General features: G+C 46.9%; 1 protein-coding gene across 9 annotated transcripts in view; it reads left to right on the forward strand.

Moving 5' to 3' along the window:
* PRP4K (pre-mRNA processing factor kinase PRP4K) overlaps nt 1-18,726 on the forward strand; it is a 160,665-nt gene that overhangs the window by 51,353 nt on the left and 90,586 nt on the right. For all 9 annotated transcript variants that reach the window (XR_010177780.1, XR_010177782.1, XR_010177783.1 and 6 more), the window contains 2 exons: nt 13,997-15,169; nt 15,265-15,438. Coding sequence is in view for 1 of the 9 variants with exons in the window: in XM_063923071.1 (XP_063779141.1) it covers nt 13,997-15,169; nt 15,265-15,438 (1,347 nt within the window). In the remaining 8 variants the exon portion in view is untranslated. The remainder of the gene's footprint in view (nt 1-13,996; nt 15,170-15,264; nt 15,439-18,726) is intronic.

Raw genomic sequence — 18,726 nt, forward strand, 5'->3', positions numbered from 1 at the left:
CATAGTGAGAATCGGGCATAGCCCGAATCTCACCGTGTGTATGGGCCATTAGGTCATGACAGAAGTTAGATTTTCTTTATGGTTCCATTACTGCAGGCATTCCCAACCACGGTCCTCAAGGCACACCAACAGTGCAGGTTTTAGTGATATCCAGGCTTCAGCACAGGTGACTTAATTAGTAGCTCAGTTATTTTGATTTAACCATCTGTGCTGCAGCCTGGATATCACTAAAACCTGCACTGTTGGTGTGCCTTGAGGACCGTGGTTGGGAATGCCTGCATTACTGGAAAATGTAAACAAAGCAAACCATATTTACTGTTGGACCCTATGCATTTACTGTTGTGCCAAGCCGTTTTGTATTTAGGATATGTATTTGTGTAGTATAATCCACTGTATTCTACATAAACAACAAAGGTATTATGAGTAAAATTCACTTCCTCATGAAGTTTAACATTCCAAATAATATACAGTTTGAGAAGGTAAAGTAACACATCCTGGGATTAGGTTTTCCCACAGATACAGTAGAAAGTTTATTTTATTTTATATTAAACGCATGTATTATTATGTATTTAATTTTATATTTCACTGGTCTGTATAGTAGGATGTTATCTATGTGTAAAATACAATTTTATATAATTTCTTTAATATCTGTGTAGCACTTGCACACTACAGCCTTTAGGGTAGCCGCTAATACCCCTCTCAGTAGCTGCTGGGGACACAAGAAGGGCAGAGAGGAGGGTTCCAGGATAGAGAGAGGTGGCAAGGTAGAGTGTGGGGGTCCTAGGAAAGTTAGTGGATAACGAAGCAAGGTGGCAGGACAGAGATGAGAGGGATCAAACTGTTATGGCAGAGAGGAGGGGTCCTAGGAGAGAGAGAGAGAGGAGGGGGATAGGGTTGGCTGGTTTAAACCAGGGATGGGGAACCTTTGGCCCTCCAGCTGTTGAACTACAGATACCAGCATGCCCTGCAATGGTTTTAGCATGATCAAATAGCAAAACTGTAGCAGGGCATGCTGGTATGTGTAGTTCAACAACAGCTGGAGGGCCAAAAGGTTCCCCATCCCTGCTTTAAACCAAATGTTTTTTTTAAACAAACCACTCTGGTTTTTTAATATGCTGTGACTACAGGCACAACACTGTGACTTCTTAAGAAAAAACCTATTGTAAGGGAATTCCTGGTAGTATTCCACATTCTTGTTGCTTGTGGTCTTCATCATTGCTGAACCAATGCAGTAAATCACACACACAAAACAAAGATATAGGGAGGTGAATCAGATAAGAGAGGTGCTAAATCTGCCTAGCATCAAGCTTCTCTCCCAACATTCCCATAGGACAGAAAAAAAAAATACTTAACACAGTCTTAAAGAGTAAACAACACCAACACATTAAACAAGCAATACACAGAAAAAACCTCATGGTTTAATCTTCATGTTTACTTTGATTCAAAGCCTAATGTATTTCCGATTATTGAACAACTTCTGACTGCTCAATCATCTTCAACTAGTGTAGAAATATTTTTTTCTTCTTTTGGTTTAGTTCATTCGAAGCTTCGCAACAGACTGGGAACTATCCAGTGCTGATGCGTAACGCCTTCTTTTTTTTGTGTTTGTGCATTTCTCTGAAAAGTACTTTCTCTAACGTCCTAGTGGATGCTGGGGACTCCGTCAGGACCATGGGGATTAGCGGCTCCGCAGGAGACAGGGCACAAAAATAAAGCTTTAGGATCAGGTGGTGTGCACTGGCTCCTCCCCCTATGACCCTCCTCCAAGCCTCAGTTAGGTTTTTGTGCCCGTCCGAGCAGGGTGCAATCTAGGTGGCTCTCCTAAAGAGCTGCTTAGAAAAAGTTTTTAGGTTTTTTATTTTCAGTGAGTCCTGCTGGCAACAGGCTCACTGCATCGAGGGACTTAGGGGAGAGAAGTCAACTCACCTGCGTGCAGGATGGATTGGCTTCTTAGGCTACTGGACACCATTAGCTCCAGAGGGATCGAACACAGGCCCAGCCATGGAGTCCGGTCCCGGAGCCGCGCCGCCGACCCCCCTTGCAGATGCCGAAGATGAAAGAGGTCCAGAAGCAGGCGGCAGAAGACTTTTCAGTCTTCCTGAGGTAGCGCACAGCACTGCAGCTGTGCGCCATTGTTGTCAGCACACTTCACACAGCGGTCACGGAGGGTGCAGGGCGCTGGGGGGGGCGCCCTGGGCAGCAATGTATAATACCTTTTTATGGCTAAAAAATACATCACATATAGCCCTTGAGGCTATATGGATGTATTTAACCCCTGCCAGATCTCACAAACTCCGGAGAAGAGCCCGCCGAAATAGGGGGCGGGGCTTATTCTCCTCAGCACACAGTGCCATTTTCCTGCTCAGCTCCGCTGTGAGGAAGGCTCCCAGGACTCTCCCCTGCACTGCACTACAGAAACAGGGTAAAACAGAGAGGGGGGGCACTTTTTTTGGCGATATTACTATATTTAAGCTGCTATAAGGATACAACACTTATATAGGGTTGTTCCCATATATATTATAGCGCTTGGGTGTGTGCTGGCAAACTCTCCCTCTGTCTCCCCAAAGGGCTAGTGGGGTCCTGTCTTCAATAGAGCATTCCCTGTGTGTCTGCTGTGTGTCGGTACGTGTGTGTCGACATGTATGAGGACGATGTTGGTGTGGAGGCAGAGCAATTGCCGGTAATGGTGACGTCACCCCCCCAGGGAGTCGACACCGGAATGGATGGCTTTGTTTATGGAATTACGTGATAATGTCAGCACATTACAAAAATCAGTTGACGACATGAGACGGCCGGAAAACCAGTTAGTACCTGCCCAGGCGTCTCAGACACCGTCAGGGGCTGTAAAACGCCCTTTACCTCAGTCGGTCGACACAGACCCAGACACGGACACTGAATCTAGTGTCGACAGTGAAGAAACAAACGTATTTTCCAGTAGGGCCACACGTTATATGATCACGGCAATGAAGGAGGCTTTGCATATCTCTGATACTACAAGTACCACAAAAAGGGGTATTATGTGGGGGGTGAAAAAACTACCTGTAGTTTTTTCCTGAATCAGAGGAATTGAATGATGTATGTGATGAAGCGTGGGTTAACCCAGATAGAAAAGTGCTAATTTCAAAAAAGTTATTGGCATTATACCCTTTCCCGCCAGAGGTTAGGGCGCGCTGGAAAACACCCCCTAAGGTGGATAAGGCGCTCACACGCTTATCAAAACAAGTGGCGTTACCGTCTCCTGATACGGCCGCCCTCAAGGATCCAGCTGATAGGAGGCTGGAAACTACCCTAAAAAGTATATACACACATACTGGTGTTATACTGCGACCAGCCATCGCCTCAGCCTGGATGTGCAGTGCTGGGGTGGTCTGGTCGGATTCCCTGACTGAAAATATTGATACCCTGGATAGGGACAGTATTTTACAGACTTTAGAGCATTTAAAGGATGCTTTTCTTTATATGCGAGATGCTCAGAGGGATATTTGCACTCTGGCATCGAGAGTAAGTGCGATGTCCATATCTGCCAGAAGAAGTTTATGGACACGACAGTGGTCAGGTGATGCGGATTCCAAACGGCATATGGAAGTATTGCCGTATAAAGGGGAGGAATTATTTGGCGTCGGTCTATCGGATTTGGTGGCCACGGCAACTGCCGGGAAATCCACCTTTTTACCTCAGACCCCCTCCCAACAGAAAAAGACACCGTCTTTTCAGCCGCAGTCCTTTCGGTCCTATAAGAAGCGGGCAAAAGGACAGTCATATCTGCCCCGAGGCAGAGGAAAGGGTAAGAGAGGGCAGCAAGCAGCTCCTTCCCAGGAACAGAAGCCCTCCGCGGGTTCTGCAAAGCCCTCAGCATGACGCTGGGGCTTTACAAGCGGACTCAGGAACGGTGGGGGGTCGACTCAAGAATTTCAGCGCGCAGTGGGCTTGCTCACAGGTGGACCCCTGGATCCTGCAGGTAGTATCTCAGGGTTACAGGTTGGAATTCGAGAAGTCTCCCCCTCGCCGGTTCCTAAAGTCTGCTTTGCCAACGTCTCCCTCAGACAGGGCGACGGTATTGGAAGCCATTCACAAGCTGTTTTCTCAGCAGGTGATAGTCAAGGTACCCCTCCTACAACAGGAAAAGGGGTATTACTCCACGCTATTTGTGGTACCGAAGCCGGACGGCTCGGTAAGACCTATTCTAAATCTGAAATCTTTGAACCTGTACATACAAAAATTCAAGTTCAAGATGGAATCACTCAGAGCAGTGATAGCGAATCTGGAAGAAGGGGACTTTATGGTGTCCCTGGACATAAAATATGCTTACCTGCATGTCCCAATTTGCCCTTCACATCAAGGGTACCTCAGGTTCGTGGTGCAAAACTGTCATTATCAGTTTCAGACGCTGCCGTTTGGATTGTCCACGGCACCTCGGGTCTTTACCAAGGTAATGGCCGAAATGATGATTCTTCTGCGAAGAAGAGGCGTATTAATTATCCCTTACTTGGACGATCTCCTGATAAGGGCAAGGTCCAGAGAACAGCTGGAGGACGGAGTAGCACTAACCCAAGTAGTGCTGCAACAACACGGGTGGATTCTGAATTTTCCAAAATCTCAGTTGACCCCGACAACACGTCTGCTGTTCCTGGGAATGATTCTGGACACGGTTCAGAAAAAGGTGTTTCTTCCGGAGGAGAAAGCCAAGGAGTTATCCGAACTTGTCAGGAACCTCCTAAAACCAGGAAAAGTGTCTGTGCATCAATGCACAAGAGTCCTGGGAAAGATGGTGGCTTCTTACGAAGCAATCCCATTCGGCAGATTCCACGCACGAACTTTTCAGTGGGATCTGCTGGACAAATGGTCCGGATCGCATCTGCAGATGCATCAGCGGATAACCTTATCGCCACGGACAAGTGTGTCTCTTCTGTGGTGGTTGCAGAGTGCTCATCTGTTAGAAGGCCGCAGATTCGGCATACAGGACTGGGTCCTGGTGACCACGGATGCCAGTCTGAGAGGCTGGGGAGCGGTCACACAGGGAAGAAACTTCCAGGGAGTATGGTCAAGCCTGGAGATGTCTATTCACATAAATATACTGGAGCTAAGAGCGATTTACAATGCTCTAAGCCTGGCAAAACCCCTGCTTCAGGGTCAGCCGGTGTTGATCCAGTCGGACAACATCACGGCAGTCGCCCACGTAAACAGACAGGGCGGCACAAGAAGCAGGAGAGCAATGGCAGAAGCTGCAAGGATTCTTCGCTGGGCGGAAGATCATGTGATAGCACTGTCAGCAGTGTTCATTCCGGGAGTGGACAACTGGGAAGCAGACTTCCTCAGCAGACACGATCTACACCCGGGAGAGTGGGGACTTCATCCAGAAGTCTTCCACATGATTGTGAACCGTTGGGAAACACCAAAGGTGCATATGATGGCGTCTCGCCTCAACAAAAAACTGGACAGGTATTGCGCCAAGTCAAGAGACCCTCAGGCAATAGCTGTGGACGCTCTGGTAACACCGTGGGTGTTCCAGTCAGTGTATGTGTTTCCTCCTCTGCCTCTCATACCCAAAGTACTGAGAATTATACGGCAAAGGGGAGTAAGAACGATACTCGTGGCTCCGGATTGGCCAAGAAGAACTTGGTACCCGGAACTTCAGGAGATGCTCACGGAAAATCCGTGGCCTCTACCTCTAAGACGGGACCTGATTCAGCAGGGGCCGTGTCTATTCCAAGACTTACCGCAGCTGCGTTTGACGGCGTGGCGGTTGAACGCCGAATTCTAAGGGAAAAAGGCATTCCAGAAGAGGTCATTCCTACACTGGTTAAAGCCAGGAAGGAGGTGACTGCACAACATTATCACCGCATTGGGAGAAAATATGTTGCGTGGTGTGAGGCCAGGAAGGCCCCCACGGAGGAATTTCAATTGGGTCGATTCCTACATTTCCTGCAAACAGGATTGTCTATGGGCCTCAAGTTGGGGTCCATTAAGGTTCAAATTTCGGCCCTGTCGATTTTCTTCCAGAAAGAATTGGCTTCAGTTCCTGAAGTCCAGACTTTTGTAAAAGGAGTACTACATATACAGCCCCCGGTTGTGCCCCCAGTGGCTCCGTGGGACCTTAATGTAGTTTTGGATTTTCTCAAATCCCATTGGTTTGAGCCACTCAAATCGGCGGATTTGAAATAACTTACATGGAAAGTAACCATGCTACTGGCCCTGGCTTCAGCCAGGAGAGTGTCAGAATTGGCGGCTTATCGTATAAAAGCCCATATCTGATTTTCCATTCGGACAGGGCAGAACTGCGGACGCGTCCTCATTTTCTGCCTAAGGTGGTGTCAGCGTTTCACCTGAACCAGCCTATTGTGGTGCCTGCGGCTACTAGCGATTTGGAGGATTCCAAGTTGCTGGACGTTGTCAGGGCATTGAAAATATATATTTCAAGGATGGCTGGAGCTTTGGTATAATCCCCAGCATCCACTAGGACGTTAGAGAAAATAAGATTTTACTTACCGATAAATCTATTTCTCGTAGTCCGTAGTGGATGCTGGGCGCCCATCCCAAGTGCGGATTGTCTGCAATACTTGTACATAGTTATTGTTACAAAAAAATCGGGTTGTTCTTGTTGTGAGCCGTCTGTTCAGAGGCTCCTACGTTGTCATACTGTTAACTGGGTTCAGATCACAAGTTGTACGGTGTGATTGGTGTGGCTGGTATGAGTCTTACCCGGGATTCAAAATCCTTCCTTATTGTGTACGCTCGTCCGGGCACAGTATCCTAACTGAGGCTTGGAGGAGGGTCATAGGGGGAGGAGCCAGTGCACACCACCTGATCCTAAAGCTTTATTTTTGTGCCCTGTCTCCTGCGGAGCCGCTAATCCCCATGGTCCTGACGGAGTCCCCAGCATCCACTACGGACTACGAGAAATAGATTTATCGGTAAGTAAAATCTTATTTTCTCTAACGTCCTAAGTGGATGCTCGGACTCCGTAAGGACCATGGGGAATAGCGGCTCCGCAGGAGACTGGGCACAAAAGTAAAAGCTTGAACTAGCTGGTGTGCACTGGCTCCTCCCCCTATGACCCTCCTCCAAGCCTCAGTTAGATTCTTGTGCCCGAACGAGAAGGGTGCATGCTAGGTGGCTCTCCTGAGCTGCTTAGAGTAAAAGTTTATTTTAGGTTTTTTATTTTCAGTGAGTCCTGCTGGCAACAGGCTCACTGCATCGTGGGACTAAGGGGAGAAGAAGCGAACTCACCTGCGTGCAGAGTGGATTGGGCTTCTTAGGCTACTGGACATTAGCTCCAGAGGGACGATCACAGGTTCAGCCTGGATGGGTCCCGGAGCCGCGCCGCCGGCCCCCTTACAGAGCCAGAAGAACGAAGAGGTCCGGTGAAATCGGCGGCAGAAGACGTTCCTGTCTTCAACGAAGGTAGCGCACAGCACTGCAGCTGTGCGCCATTGCTCTCAGCACACTTCACACTCCGGTCACTGAGGGTGCAGGGCGCTGGGGGGGAGCGCCCTGAAACGCAATAAAAACTGAAATACCTTAGGATGGCAAAAGAAATACATCACATATAGCTCCTGTGCTATATGGATGTATTTAACCCCTGCCAGTTTTCCAGAAAAAAGCGGGAGATAAGGCCGTCGTGAAGGGGCGGAGCCTATCTCCTCAGCACACAAGCGCCATTTTCCCTCACAGTTCCGCTGGAAGGACGGCTCCCTGACTCTCCCCTGCAGTCCCTACAGAATCAGGGTAAAAACGAGAGAGGGGGGGCACTATTGGCAGCTAAATTATAAACAGCAGCTATAAAAGGGAGTAACACTTATATAAGGTTATCCATATATATATATATAACTGTCCAACAATGAACGGCACTCAGAGACGAAATAATGCAAAAGGATTTGTATTCCAAGGTCAACGTTTCGGGGGACGGACCCCCGTCGTCAGGACACAACAGACACACTGACGACGGGGGTCCGTCCCCCGAAACGTTGACCTTGGAATACAAATCCTTTTGCATTATTTCGTCTCTGAGTGCCGTTCATTGTTGGACAGTTGTGTATCTTTGGTTCTGGCACCGGAGCAGCATTATCTGCTTAACTGGAGTGCCGGCTGCTGCTGGATCTATATATATATATATATATATATATATATAGCGCTCTGGTGTGTGCTGGCAAACTCTACCTCTGTCTCCCCAAAGGGCTAGTGGGGTCCTGTCCTCTATCAGAGCATTCCCTGTGTGTGTGCTGGGTGTCTGTACGATTGTGTCGACATGTATGAGGAGGAAAATGATGTGGAAGCAGAGCAATTGCCTGTGTTAGTGATGTCACCCCCTAGGGAGTCGACACCTGACTGGATGGTTGTATTTAAAGAACTACGTGACAATGTCAGCACTTTACAAAAAACTGTTGACGACATGAGACAGCCGACAAATCAATTAGTGCCTGTCCAGGCGTCTCAGACACCGTCAGGGGCGATAAAACGCCCGTTACCTCAGTGGGTCGACACAGACCCAGACACAGATACTGAGTCCAGTGTCGACGGTGAGGAGACAAACGTAATGTCCAGTAGGGCCACACGTTACATGATCACGGCAATGAAGGAGGCATTGAACATTTCTGACACTACAAGTACCACAAAGAAGGGTATTATGTGGGGAGTAAAAAAACTACCAGTAGCTTTTCCTGAGTCAGATGAATTAAATGAGGTGTGTGATAAAGCGTGGGTTTCCCCCGATAAAAAAGTGCTAATTTCTAATAAATTATTGGCACTATACCCTTTCCCGCCAGAGGTTAGGGGGCGCGTTGGGAAACACCCCCTAGAGTAGATAAAGCGCTCACACGTTTATCTAAACAAGTAGCGTTACCGTCTCCTGATACGGCCGCCCTCAAAGAACCAGCGGATAGAAGGCTGGAAAATATCCTGAAGGGTATATACACACATACTGGTGTTATACTGCGACCAGCAATCGCCTCAGCCTGGATGTGCAGTGCTGGAGTGGCGTGGTCGGATTCCCTGACTGAAAATATTGATACCCTGGATAGGGACAGTATATTACTAACTATAGAGCATTTGAAGGATGCATTACTATATATGCGTGATGCACAGAGGGATATTTGCACCCTGGCATCAAGAGTGAGTGCTATGTCCATTTCTGCCAGAAGAGCGTTATGGACGCGACAGTGGTCAGGGGATGCGGATTCCAAACGACATATGGAAGTATTGCCGTATAAAGGGGAGGAGTTATTTGGGGCCGGTCTATCGGACCTGGTGGCCACGGCAACGGCCGGAAAGTCCACCTTTTTACCCCAGGTCACCTCTCAGCAGAAAAAGACACCGTCTTTTCAAACTCAGTCCTTTCGTTCCCATAAGTACAAGCGGGCAAAAGGCCACTCATTTCTGCCCCGGGGCAGAGGAAGAGGAAAAAGACTGCACCAGGCAGCCTCTTCCCAGGAGCAGAAGCCCTCCTCTGCTTCTGCCAAGTCTTCAGCATGACGCTGGGGCTTTACAAGCGGACTCGGACACGGTGGGGGCCCGTCTCAAAAATTTCAACGCGCAGTGGGCTCACTCGCAAGTGGACCCCTGGATTCTGCAGGTAGTATCACAGGGGTACAAACTGGAATTCGAGACGTCTCCCCCTCGCCGGTTCCTGAAGTCTGCTCTACCAAAGTCTCCCTCCGACAGGGAGGCAGTTTTGGAAGCCATTCACAAGCTGTATTCCCAGCAGGTGATAATCAAGGTACCTCTCCTACAACAGGGAAAGGGGTATTATTCCACGCTGTTTGTGGTACCGAAGCCGGACGGCTCGGTGAGACCAATTTTAAATCTAAAATCCTTGAACACTTACATAAAGAGGTTCAAATTCAAGATGGAGTCACTCAGAGCAGTGATAGCAAACCTGGAAGAAGGGGACTATATGGTGTCTCTGGACATCAAAGATGCTTATCTCCACGTCCCAATCTACCCTTCTCACCAAGGGTACCTCAGGTTTGTAGTACAAAACTGTCATTATCAGTTTCAGACGCTGCCGTTTGGGTTGTCCACGGCACCTCGGGTCTTTACCAAGGTAATGGCCGAAATAATGATTCTTCTTCGAAGAAAAGGCGTTTTAATTATCCCTTACTTGGACGATCTCCTGATAAGGGCAAGGTCCAGGAAAAAGTTAGAAGTCGAAGTAGCACTATCTCAGTTAGTGTTACGTCAGCACGGGTGGATTCTAAATATTCCAAAATCGCAGCTGATTCCAACAACACGTCTCCTGTTCCTAGGAATGATTCTGGACACAGTCCAGAAAAAGGTGTTTCTCCCAGAGGAGAAGGCCAGGGAGTTATCCGAGCTAGTCAGGAATCTCCTAAAACCAGGCCAGGTGTCAGTGCATCAGTGCACGAGGGTCCTGGGAAAAATGGTGGCTTCTTACGAAGCGATTCCATTCGGAAGATTCCATGCAAGAACGTTTCAGTGGGATCTTCTGGACAAATGGTCCGGATCGCATCTTCAGATGCATCAGCGGATAACCCTGTCGCCAAGGACAAGGGTGTCTCTTCTGTGGTGGCTGCAGAGTGCTCATCTACTAGAGGGCCGCAGATTCGGCATTCAGGATTGGATCCTGGTGACCACGGATGCCAGCCTGAGAGGCTGGGGAGCAGTCACACAGGGACGAAATTTCCAGGGCTTGTGGTCAAGCATGGAAACATCTCTTCATATAAACATTCTGGAACTAAGGGCCATTTACAATGCCCTAAGTCAAGCAAAACCCCTGCTTCAGGGTCAGGCGGTATTGATCCAATCGGACAACATCACGTCAGTCACCCACGTAAACAGACAGGGCGGCACGAGAAGCAGGAGGGCGATGGCAGAAGCTGCAAGGATTCTTCGCTGGGCGGAGAATCATGTGATAGCACTGTCAGCAGTGTTCATTCCGGGAGTGGACAACTGGGAAGCGGACTTCCTCAGCAGACACGACCTTCACCCGGGGGAGTGGGGACTTCATCCAGAAGTCTTCCAAGAGATGGTAAACCGTTGGGAAAAACCAAAGGTGGACATGATGGCGTCCCGTCTCAACAAAAAACTAGACAGATATTGCGCCAGGTCAAGGGACCCTCAGGCAATAGCGGTGGACGCTCTGGTAACACCATGGGTGTACCAGTCAGTGTATGTGTTCCCTCCTCTGCCTCTCATACCAAAAGTACTGAGAATCATAAAAAGGAGAGGAGTAAGAACTATACTCGTGGTTCCGGATTGGCCAAGAAGGACTTGGTACCCGGAACTTCAAGAGATGCTCACGGAGGAACCGTGGCCTCTACCTCTAAGAAAGGACCTGCTCCAGCAGGGACCTTGTCTGTTCCAAGACTTACCGCGGCTGCGTTTGACGGCATGGCGGTTGAACGCCGGATCCTGAAGGAAAAAGGCATTCCAGAAGAAGTCATCCCTACCCTGATAAAGGCCAGGAAGGATGTAACCGCAAAACATTATCACCGCATTTGGCGAAAATATGTTGCGTGGTGTGAGGCCAAAGAGGCCCCTACAGAGGAATTTCAACTGGGTCGCTTCCTACATTTCCTGCAAACAGGACTGTCTATGGGCCTAAAATTAGGGTCCATTAAGGTTCAAATTTCGGCCCTGTCGATTTTCTTCCAAAAAGAACTGGCTTCAGTGCCTGAAGTCCAGACGTTTGTCAAAGGGGTACTGCATATACAGCCTCCTTTTGTGCCCCCGGTGGCACCTTGGGATCTCAATGTGGTTTTGGGGTTCCTAAAATCACATTGGTTTGAACCACTCACCACTGTGGAATTAAAATATCTCACATGGAAGGTGGTAATGCTGTTAGCCCTGGCTTCAGCCAGGCGTGTCTCAGAATTGGCGGCTTTATCTTATAAAAGCCCTTACCTGATTTTTCACACGGATAGGGCAGAATTGAGGACTCGTCCTCAATTTCTCCCAAAGGTGGTTTCAGCGTTTCACGTGAACCAGCCTATTGTGGTGCCTGCGGCTACTAGGGACTTGGAGGACTCCAAGTTACTGGACGTAGTCAGGGCCCTGAAAATATATATTTCCAGGACGGCTGGAGTCAGGAAATCTGACTCGCTGTTTATCCTGTATGCACCCAACAAGCTGGGTGCTCCTGCTTCTAAGCAGACGATTGCTCGTTGGATTTGTAGTACAATTCAGCTTGCACATTCTGTGGCAGGCCTGCCACAGCCAAAATCTGTAAAAGCCCATTCCACAAGGAAGGTGGGCTCATCTTGGGCGGCTGCCCGAGGGGTCTCGGCTTTACAACTTTGCCGAGCAGCTACTTGGTCAGGGGCAAACACGTTTGCTAAATTCTACAAATTTGATACCCTGGCTGAGGAGGACCTGGAGTTCTCTCATTCGGTGCTGCAGAGTCATCCGCACTCTCCCGCCCGTTTGGGAGCTTTGGTATAATCCCCATGGTCCTTACGGAGTCCCAGCATCCACTTAGGACGTTAGAGAAAATAAGAATTTACTTACCGATAATTCTATTTCTCAGTCCGTAGTGGATGCTGGGCGCCCATCCCAAGTGCGGATTGTCTGCAATACTTGTATATAGTTATTGTTACAAAATTCGGGTTATTATTGTTGTAAGCCATCTTTTCAGAGGCTCCTTCGTTTTTCATACTGTTAACTGGGTTCAGATCACAGGTTGTACGGTGTGATTGGTGTGGCTGGTATGAGTCTTACCCGGGATTCAAGATCCTTCCTTATTATGTACGCTCGTCCGGGCACAGTGTCCTAACTGAGGCTTGGAGGAGGGTCATAGGGGGAGGAGCCAGTGCACACCAGCTAGTTCAAGCTTTTACTTTTGTGCCCAGTCTCCTGCGGAGCCGCTATTCCCCATGGTCCTTACGGAGTCCCAGCATCCACTATGGACTATGAGAAATAGAATTATCGGTAAGTAAATTCTTATTTTTGCATGTTTTTATTAAATTTTGTCTAAAATTGGTTTTATTGAAAGATTTAAAATAAATCATATCAAAGCCTAATAACTTTAGATTGTTAATGTTAGAAAGCATTAAAACATGGTTGCTCGAGGTTTCTAATACATAGCAATGTTTCACAGTATTATAACAGGACTACATTTTTTTTCCAGTAAAACGTTAATGCGAAAAAAATAACTAAATTGGTTTAAACAAAAAAAGCGTTTAAAAAAAAAACAAAAGAAATAAAAAACCCTGGAGGGGGAACAAGGTAGCCCAGCAGAGAGGAGGGACCCAGGGGGGAGAGAGCAGAAGGAACAAGGTGGCACAGCAAAGAGGAGGGGACCCAGGGGGGAGAGAGGAGGAGGAACAAGGTGGCCCAGCAGAGAGGAAGGGACCCAGGCGAGAGAGAGAGGAGAAGGCAGCAAGGTGGCCCAGCAGAGAGGAGGGGACCTAGGAGAGAGAGAGGAGAGGGAACAAGGTGGCCCATCGGAGAGGAGGGGACCCAGGAGAGAGCGAGAGAGAGAGAGGAGAGAGTAGGAAAAACAAAACAACCACTGCACAGCAGGGAGAGAGGGGCGTAACAGATGGGGGAGGGAGATAGGAAGGCTTTAGAAGAGAGCGTACAAAACCTGCACAATGGCTAGCAACCCAACAAATTACTGATCCTGATAATACACGGTAACATACATTGTATCTAATCATTGCATACATGTGCTCTCCTGCAGAGCATATCTAATGTAACTTTACATGCTTCTTTCCAAATTTTGTCGCATTAGTTCTGTCGGTTCATGTGTGATACATTGGTGGTGGTATTACTACAAGGCTATATTTGCCTGACCACTGAAGTTATGAAGTCTTTTGGAAGAGTATTGTGTTGATTAAACTGTACTAAGCCGTTGACCTAATCAAAACACCCTCTAGGTCTGTTTTGCACAATTAATTTCAAATTAAAGAAAGTTGACAACTTTTCTAAATTACTGCATTTAGGATGTGCTTACAGCCACGAGCAGAGCATCCAATTTACAGAATCCCATGTTTACTATTAACATTGAGACTATTGTTTTGTTTTTAATTATTGTTCACAGCATGGAAGATGCAGATATTTCTGATAAGAGTGGTATTGATGAAAATGGAGAGGTTTCAGAGGTCGATCAGCCCCAGAGCAAGCACAGTAAACACAAGAAAAAGAAACACAAGCATCGAAGCAAGCGCAAAAAACATAAACATTCTCCTGAAGAGGACAAAGACAAAGACAAAAAACATAAACATAAACACAAACATAAGAAGCACAAAAGGAAAGAGACAGGAGTTATTGTCAGAGATGATGGCTTTCTGTCAAAGAGGGCAAATCTGGATGACTTTGCTTTGCTTGAAGACTTGGAGAAGCAGAGAGCTATGATTAAAGCTGAACTTGACAATGAGTTGATGGAGGGTAGAGTGCAATCTGGCATGAGCTTAATACTGCAGGGTTACAATTCTGGTTCTGAAGAGGAAGGCGAGATTAATGAAAAAAATCGCAATGGGAGAAGGGTATCAACAAAGTCAAGTGTAAAGGCAAGGCAAGAGCTTGACTCAAAAACGATTTCTAAGAGGAGGAGTAGGAGTAAGTCAAAAGAAAAAACTAAACACAAGTCTGAAAAGAAAAAAATTAAAGTTAACTCCGAAACTGCTAAAGAAAAAGTACCCAGAAGTAAATCAAAGGAGCAAAGAAAATCTAAAAGTCCTTCTAAACGAAACAGATCCCAAGATCAGCTAAAGAAGTCCCCAGGTTTACGAAGGCAATCCCTGGAAATAAACACAATCACAAAGTCTCCTACAGATGACAGAGTAAAATCAAGAGACCGGAAGAAATCTCCTGTAGCCATTGAAAGCAGAACTAGAGATCGTATTAGAAAATCTAGGTCTCCTGCTCCCAGAAGAAGCAAATCCAAAGAGAGGAGGTCACGGTCAAAGGAACATAAGCCCAGAAGATCAGATTCAGAGAGAGAGAAAAAATCTCTTAAATCTCCATCAAAAGATGCCTCTTCAGGGAAAGAAAACCGCTCACCGGGTCGTCGAACAGTCCGCAGCCCAAAGGCAAGAAGTGTAACTCCGAAACAGCGTGATAGGGCTCTGAGGCATAGCAGATCTCCACTGGCTCACGATAGGAAGACTAAGCAGAGCCCACCTCGAACACAGTCTCCTACTCGGAGAGCAAAAAGCAAATCTATAGAAAGGAAGAGATGGGAACCAGAGCGGAGGCGATTATCTTCTCCTAGGTATTTGTTATTTGAAACTTATCTAGTATACAAATCAATATTTAATCTTGCTGAAGGTAAATATTTATAGTAATGAATTAACTGCTTTTGTTCAGATCGCGAGCCAGAGACGAAGGTCTTATAAGACATGACAGAGCAAAAGAAGCTAGCCCTCCTCGGTGGTCCCCTTCTAGAAGGCGTTTAAGCAGGTCTCCTGGAAGAAGGAGGTCACGGTCTCCACTGAGACGTAGCAGATCTCCTAGGAGAAGAAGCAGATCTCTTCACAGGAGGTATTTAAACTTGGTATTGCTTAAAAAGTATAGCCAAAATGTATTTTTATATACTCGAGTATAAGCTGACTTTGTCAGCACTTTTTTTTGTGCTGAAAAAGCCCCCTCGGCTTATACTCGAGTCAGTGGGAAGGAGGGACACGGAGGGCACAGCGCGCGCCTCTCCTGTGTCCCTCCTGCGTCTCCGGCGGCAGCGGCGGGTCTATTAAATGAAGTACCCGTTCGTGAGCTCTGATTGGCTCACAAACCGGCACTTCATTTAACAGACCCGCCGCAGGAGAGGCGCGCACTGTGCTCTCCGTGTCCCTCCTTCACAAGACAGCGGGGGAGCGGGGAGGGTAAGTTGTACCTGGCACTGGGGGAGCATATTTGGCACTGGGGGGGGGGCATATGTGGCACTGAGGGCATATCTGGCAGTATGAGGGCTGTGTATGGCTAGAGCTGCATTTCCCACCCTAGGCTTATACTCAATAAGTTTTCCCAGGTTTTTGTGGTAAAATTAGGTGCCTTGGCTTATATTCGGGTCGACTTATACTCGAGTATATACTGTCAATTCTGATCAATTTTGCTTTGTTTCAGCTTTATGAAAAATGAAGATACACACTTAAAAAACACATCCTAGATCTGAATTAATGAAATATTCTTATTAAATACTTTGTTCTTTACATAGTTGAATGTGCTGACAACAAAATCACACAAAAATTATCAATGGAAATCAAATTTATTGACCCATGGAGGTCTGGATTTGGAGTCACACTCAAAATTAAAGTGGAAAAACACACTACAGGCTGATTCAACTTTGATGTAATGTCCTTAAAACAAGTCAAAATGAGGCTCAGTAGTGTGTGTGTGGCCTCCACATGCCTGTATGACCTCCCTACAACGCCTGGGCATGCTCCTGATGAGGTGGCGGATGGTCTCCTGAGGGATCTCCTCCCAGACCTGAACTAAAGCATCCGCCAACTCCTGGACAGTCTGTGGTGCAACGTGGCGTTGGTGGATGGAGCGAGACATGATGTCCCAGATGTGCTCAATTGGATTCAGGTCTGGGGCCAGTCCATAGCATCAATGCCTTCGTCTTGCAGGAACTGCTGACACACTCCAGCCACATGAGGTCTAGCATTGTCTTGCATTAGGAGGAACCCAGGGCCAACAGCACCAGCATATGGTCTCACAAGGGGTCTGAGGATCTCATCTCGGTACCTAATGGCAGTCAGGCTACCTCTGGCGAGCACATGGAGGGCTGTGCGGCCCCCCAAAGAAATGCCACCCCACACTATTACTGACCCACTGCCAAACCGGTCATGCTGGAGGATGTTGCAGGCAGCAGAACATTCTCCTTGGCGTCTCAGTGCTCAGTGAGAACCTGCTTTCATCTGTGAAGAGCACAGGGCGCCAGTGGCGAATTTGCCAATCTAGGTGTTCTCTGGCAAATGCCAAACGTCCTGCACGGTGTTGGGCTGTAAGCACAACCCCCACCTGTGGACGTCGGGCCCTCATACCACCCTCATGGAGTCTGTTTCTGATCGTTTGAGTAGTACATGCACATTTGTGGCTTGCTGGAGGTCATTTTGCAGGGCTCTGGCAGTGCTCCTCCTGTTCCTCCTTGCACAGAGGCGGAGGTAGCGGTCCTGCTGCTGGGTTGTTGCCCTACTACGGCCTCCTCCACATCTCCTGATGTACTGGCCTGTCTCCTGGTAGCGCCTCCATGCTCTGGACACTACGCTGACAGACACAGCAAACCTTCTTGTCACAGCTCGCATTGATGTGCCATCCTGGATGAGCTTCACTACCTGAACCACTTGTGTGGGTTGTAGACTCCGTCTCATGCTACCACTAGAGTGAAAGCATCGCCAGCTTTCAAAAGTGACCAAAACATCAGCCAGAAAGCATAGGAGCTGATAAGTGGTCTTTGGTCACCACCTGCAGAACAACTACTTTATTGGGGGTGTCTTGCTAATTGCCTATAATTTCCACCTGTTGTCTATTCTATTTGCACAACAGAATGTGAAATTGATTGTCAATCAGTGTTGCTTCCTAAGTGGACAGTTTGATTTCACAGAAGTATGATTGACTTGGAGTTACATTGTGTTGTTTAAGAGTTCCCTTTATTTTTTTTTGAGCAGTGTATACATATATATATATACAGCAGTGTGTGTGTGTGTGTGTGTGTGTGTGTGTGTGTGTATATATATATATATATATATATATATATATAACACGAAAACAATACCCCCTCCTGCGCTATTCTGTTATAATATAAGGGATGTGAGAAAAAGTATCCAAACGATACTAGTGCAATTGGCTGCCTAATTCCACTAAGTTCCCTGTTAGGGGGAACTAAACATAGAAATGGAGTAAGAAATAGAGGAATAGGGCGCCCAAGGATTATGTCAACCTCAAACTGTAAAAAACCTCAGAAAATGACACGGTATGATAAGATCTGGCATTAAAATATAAAAATATACTGTTCATTTAATCATTTATTAAAAAAATACAGAAGCATGCATGGTGTCCATCATGTTACATAGTTAACAAGATGCAAATCTCCTGTGTTTTGTGGAAGGGTGCAGATAAACTTCTGCCTGTATCCTTAATCTTCCTTATTGAGTATTCGGAGATAACATCAGAAAACAAAGTAATAGCCCAACGCGTTTCATCTATTATCAAGACTTCATCAGGGGTGTGTCTAGAATCATAGGACAACTAATCAATACTTAGCATTTATATAACCATTACAAGTTAACAGTATACAGAAAAATATGATTAATTAAGAATAATAAAAAGTGAACAGTATAATAACAATTAAGCAAGACATGGTATAACGGAACAGTGTTATAGTCAAACGTAGTCACAGAGAGAATGAAGGGAACAGGGAAGAAACATAAAACAATTCATAATTACAAAACAGGACATACCTCTGATCTTTGATTAATAATGACGAAAGAGAACTATTTTGATGAACCCAGACAATCAATCAAGGATATTCATAAGGAAAAATCGATAACCACCATTGTGGTAATATCACTCCAACCTAATTGGAACATATTAATTGAAGTTGTAATCAAATATGTAAACAGGCTATTACCAAATTCACATATTTGGGTATTACACCACATACCTCTAGAGTTGACTACCCAAATTCTAACCATCAATAAAGGAGGTTCAGAATAGGGAGGCCAATCCCGGGCCGTTTTTTCAATCCCGGGATTCGGGGTTGAAAAACGATCAATCACGGGATTGCAGTAGGGATCAGTGAAGGAGGGTGTAGGGAGCAGCGCTGGAGGG

Source organism: Pseudophryne corroboree, chromosome 5 (genome assembly GCF_028390025.1).
Source record: "Pseudophryne corroboree isolate aPseCor3 chromosome 5, aPseCor3.hap2, whole genome shotgun sequence".
Classification (NCBI taxonomy): domain Eukaryota; kingdom Metazoa; phylum Chordata; class Amphibia; order Anura; family Myobatrachidae; genus Pseudophryne; species Pseudophryne corroboree.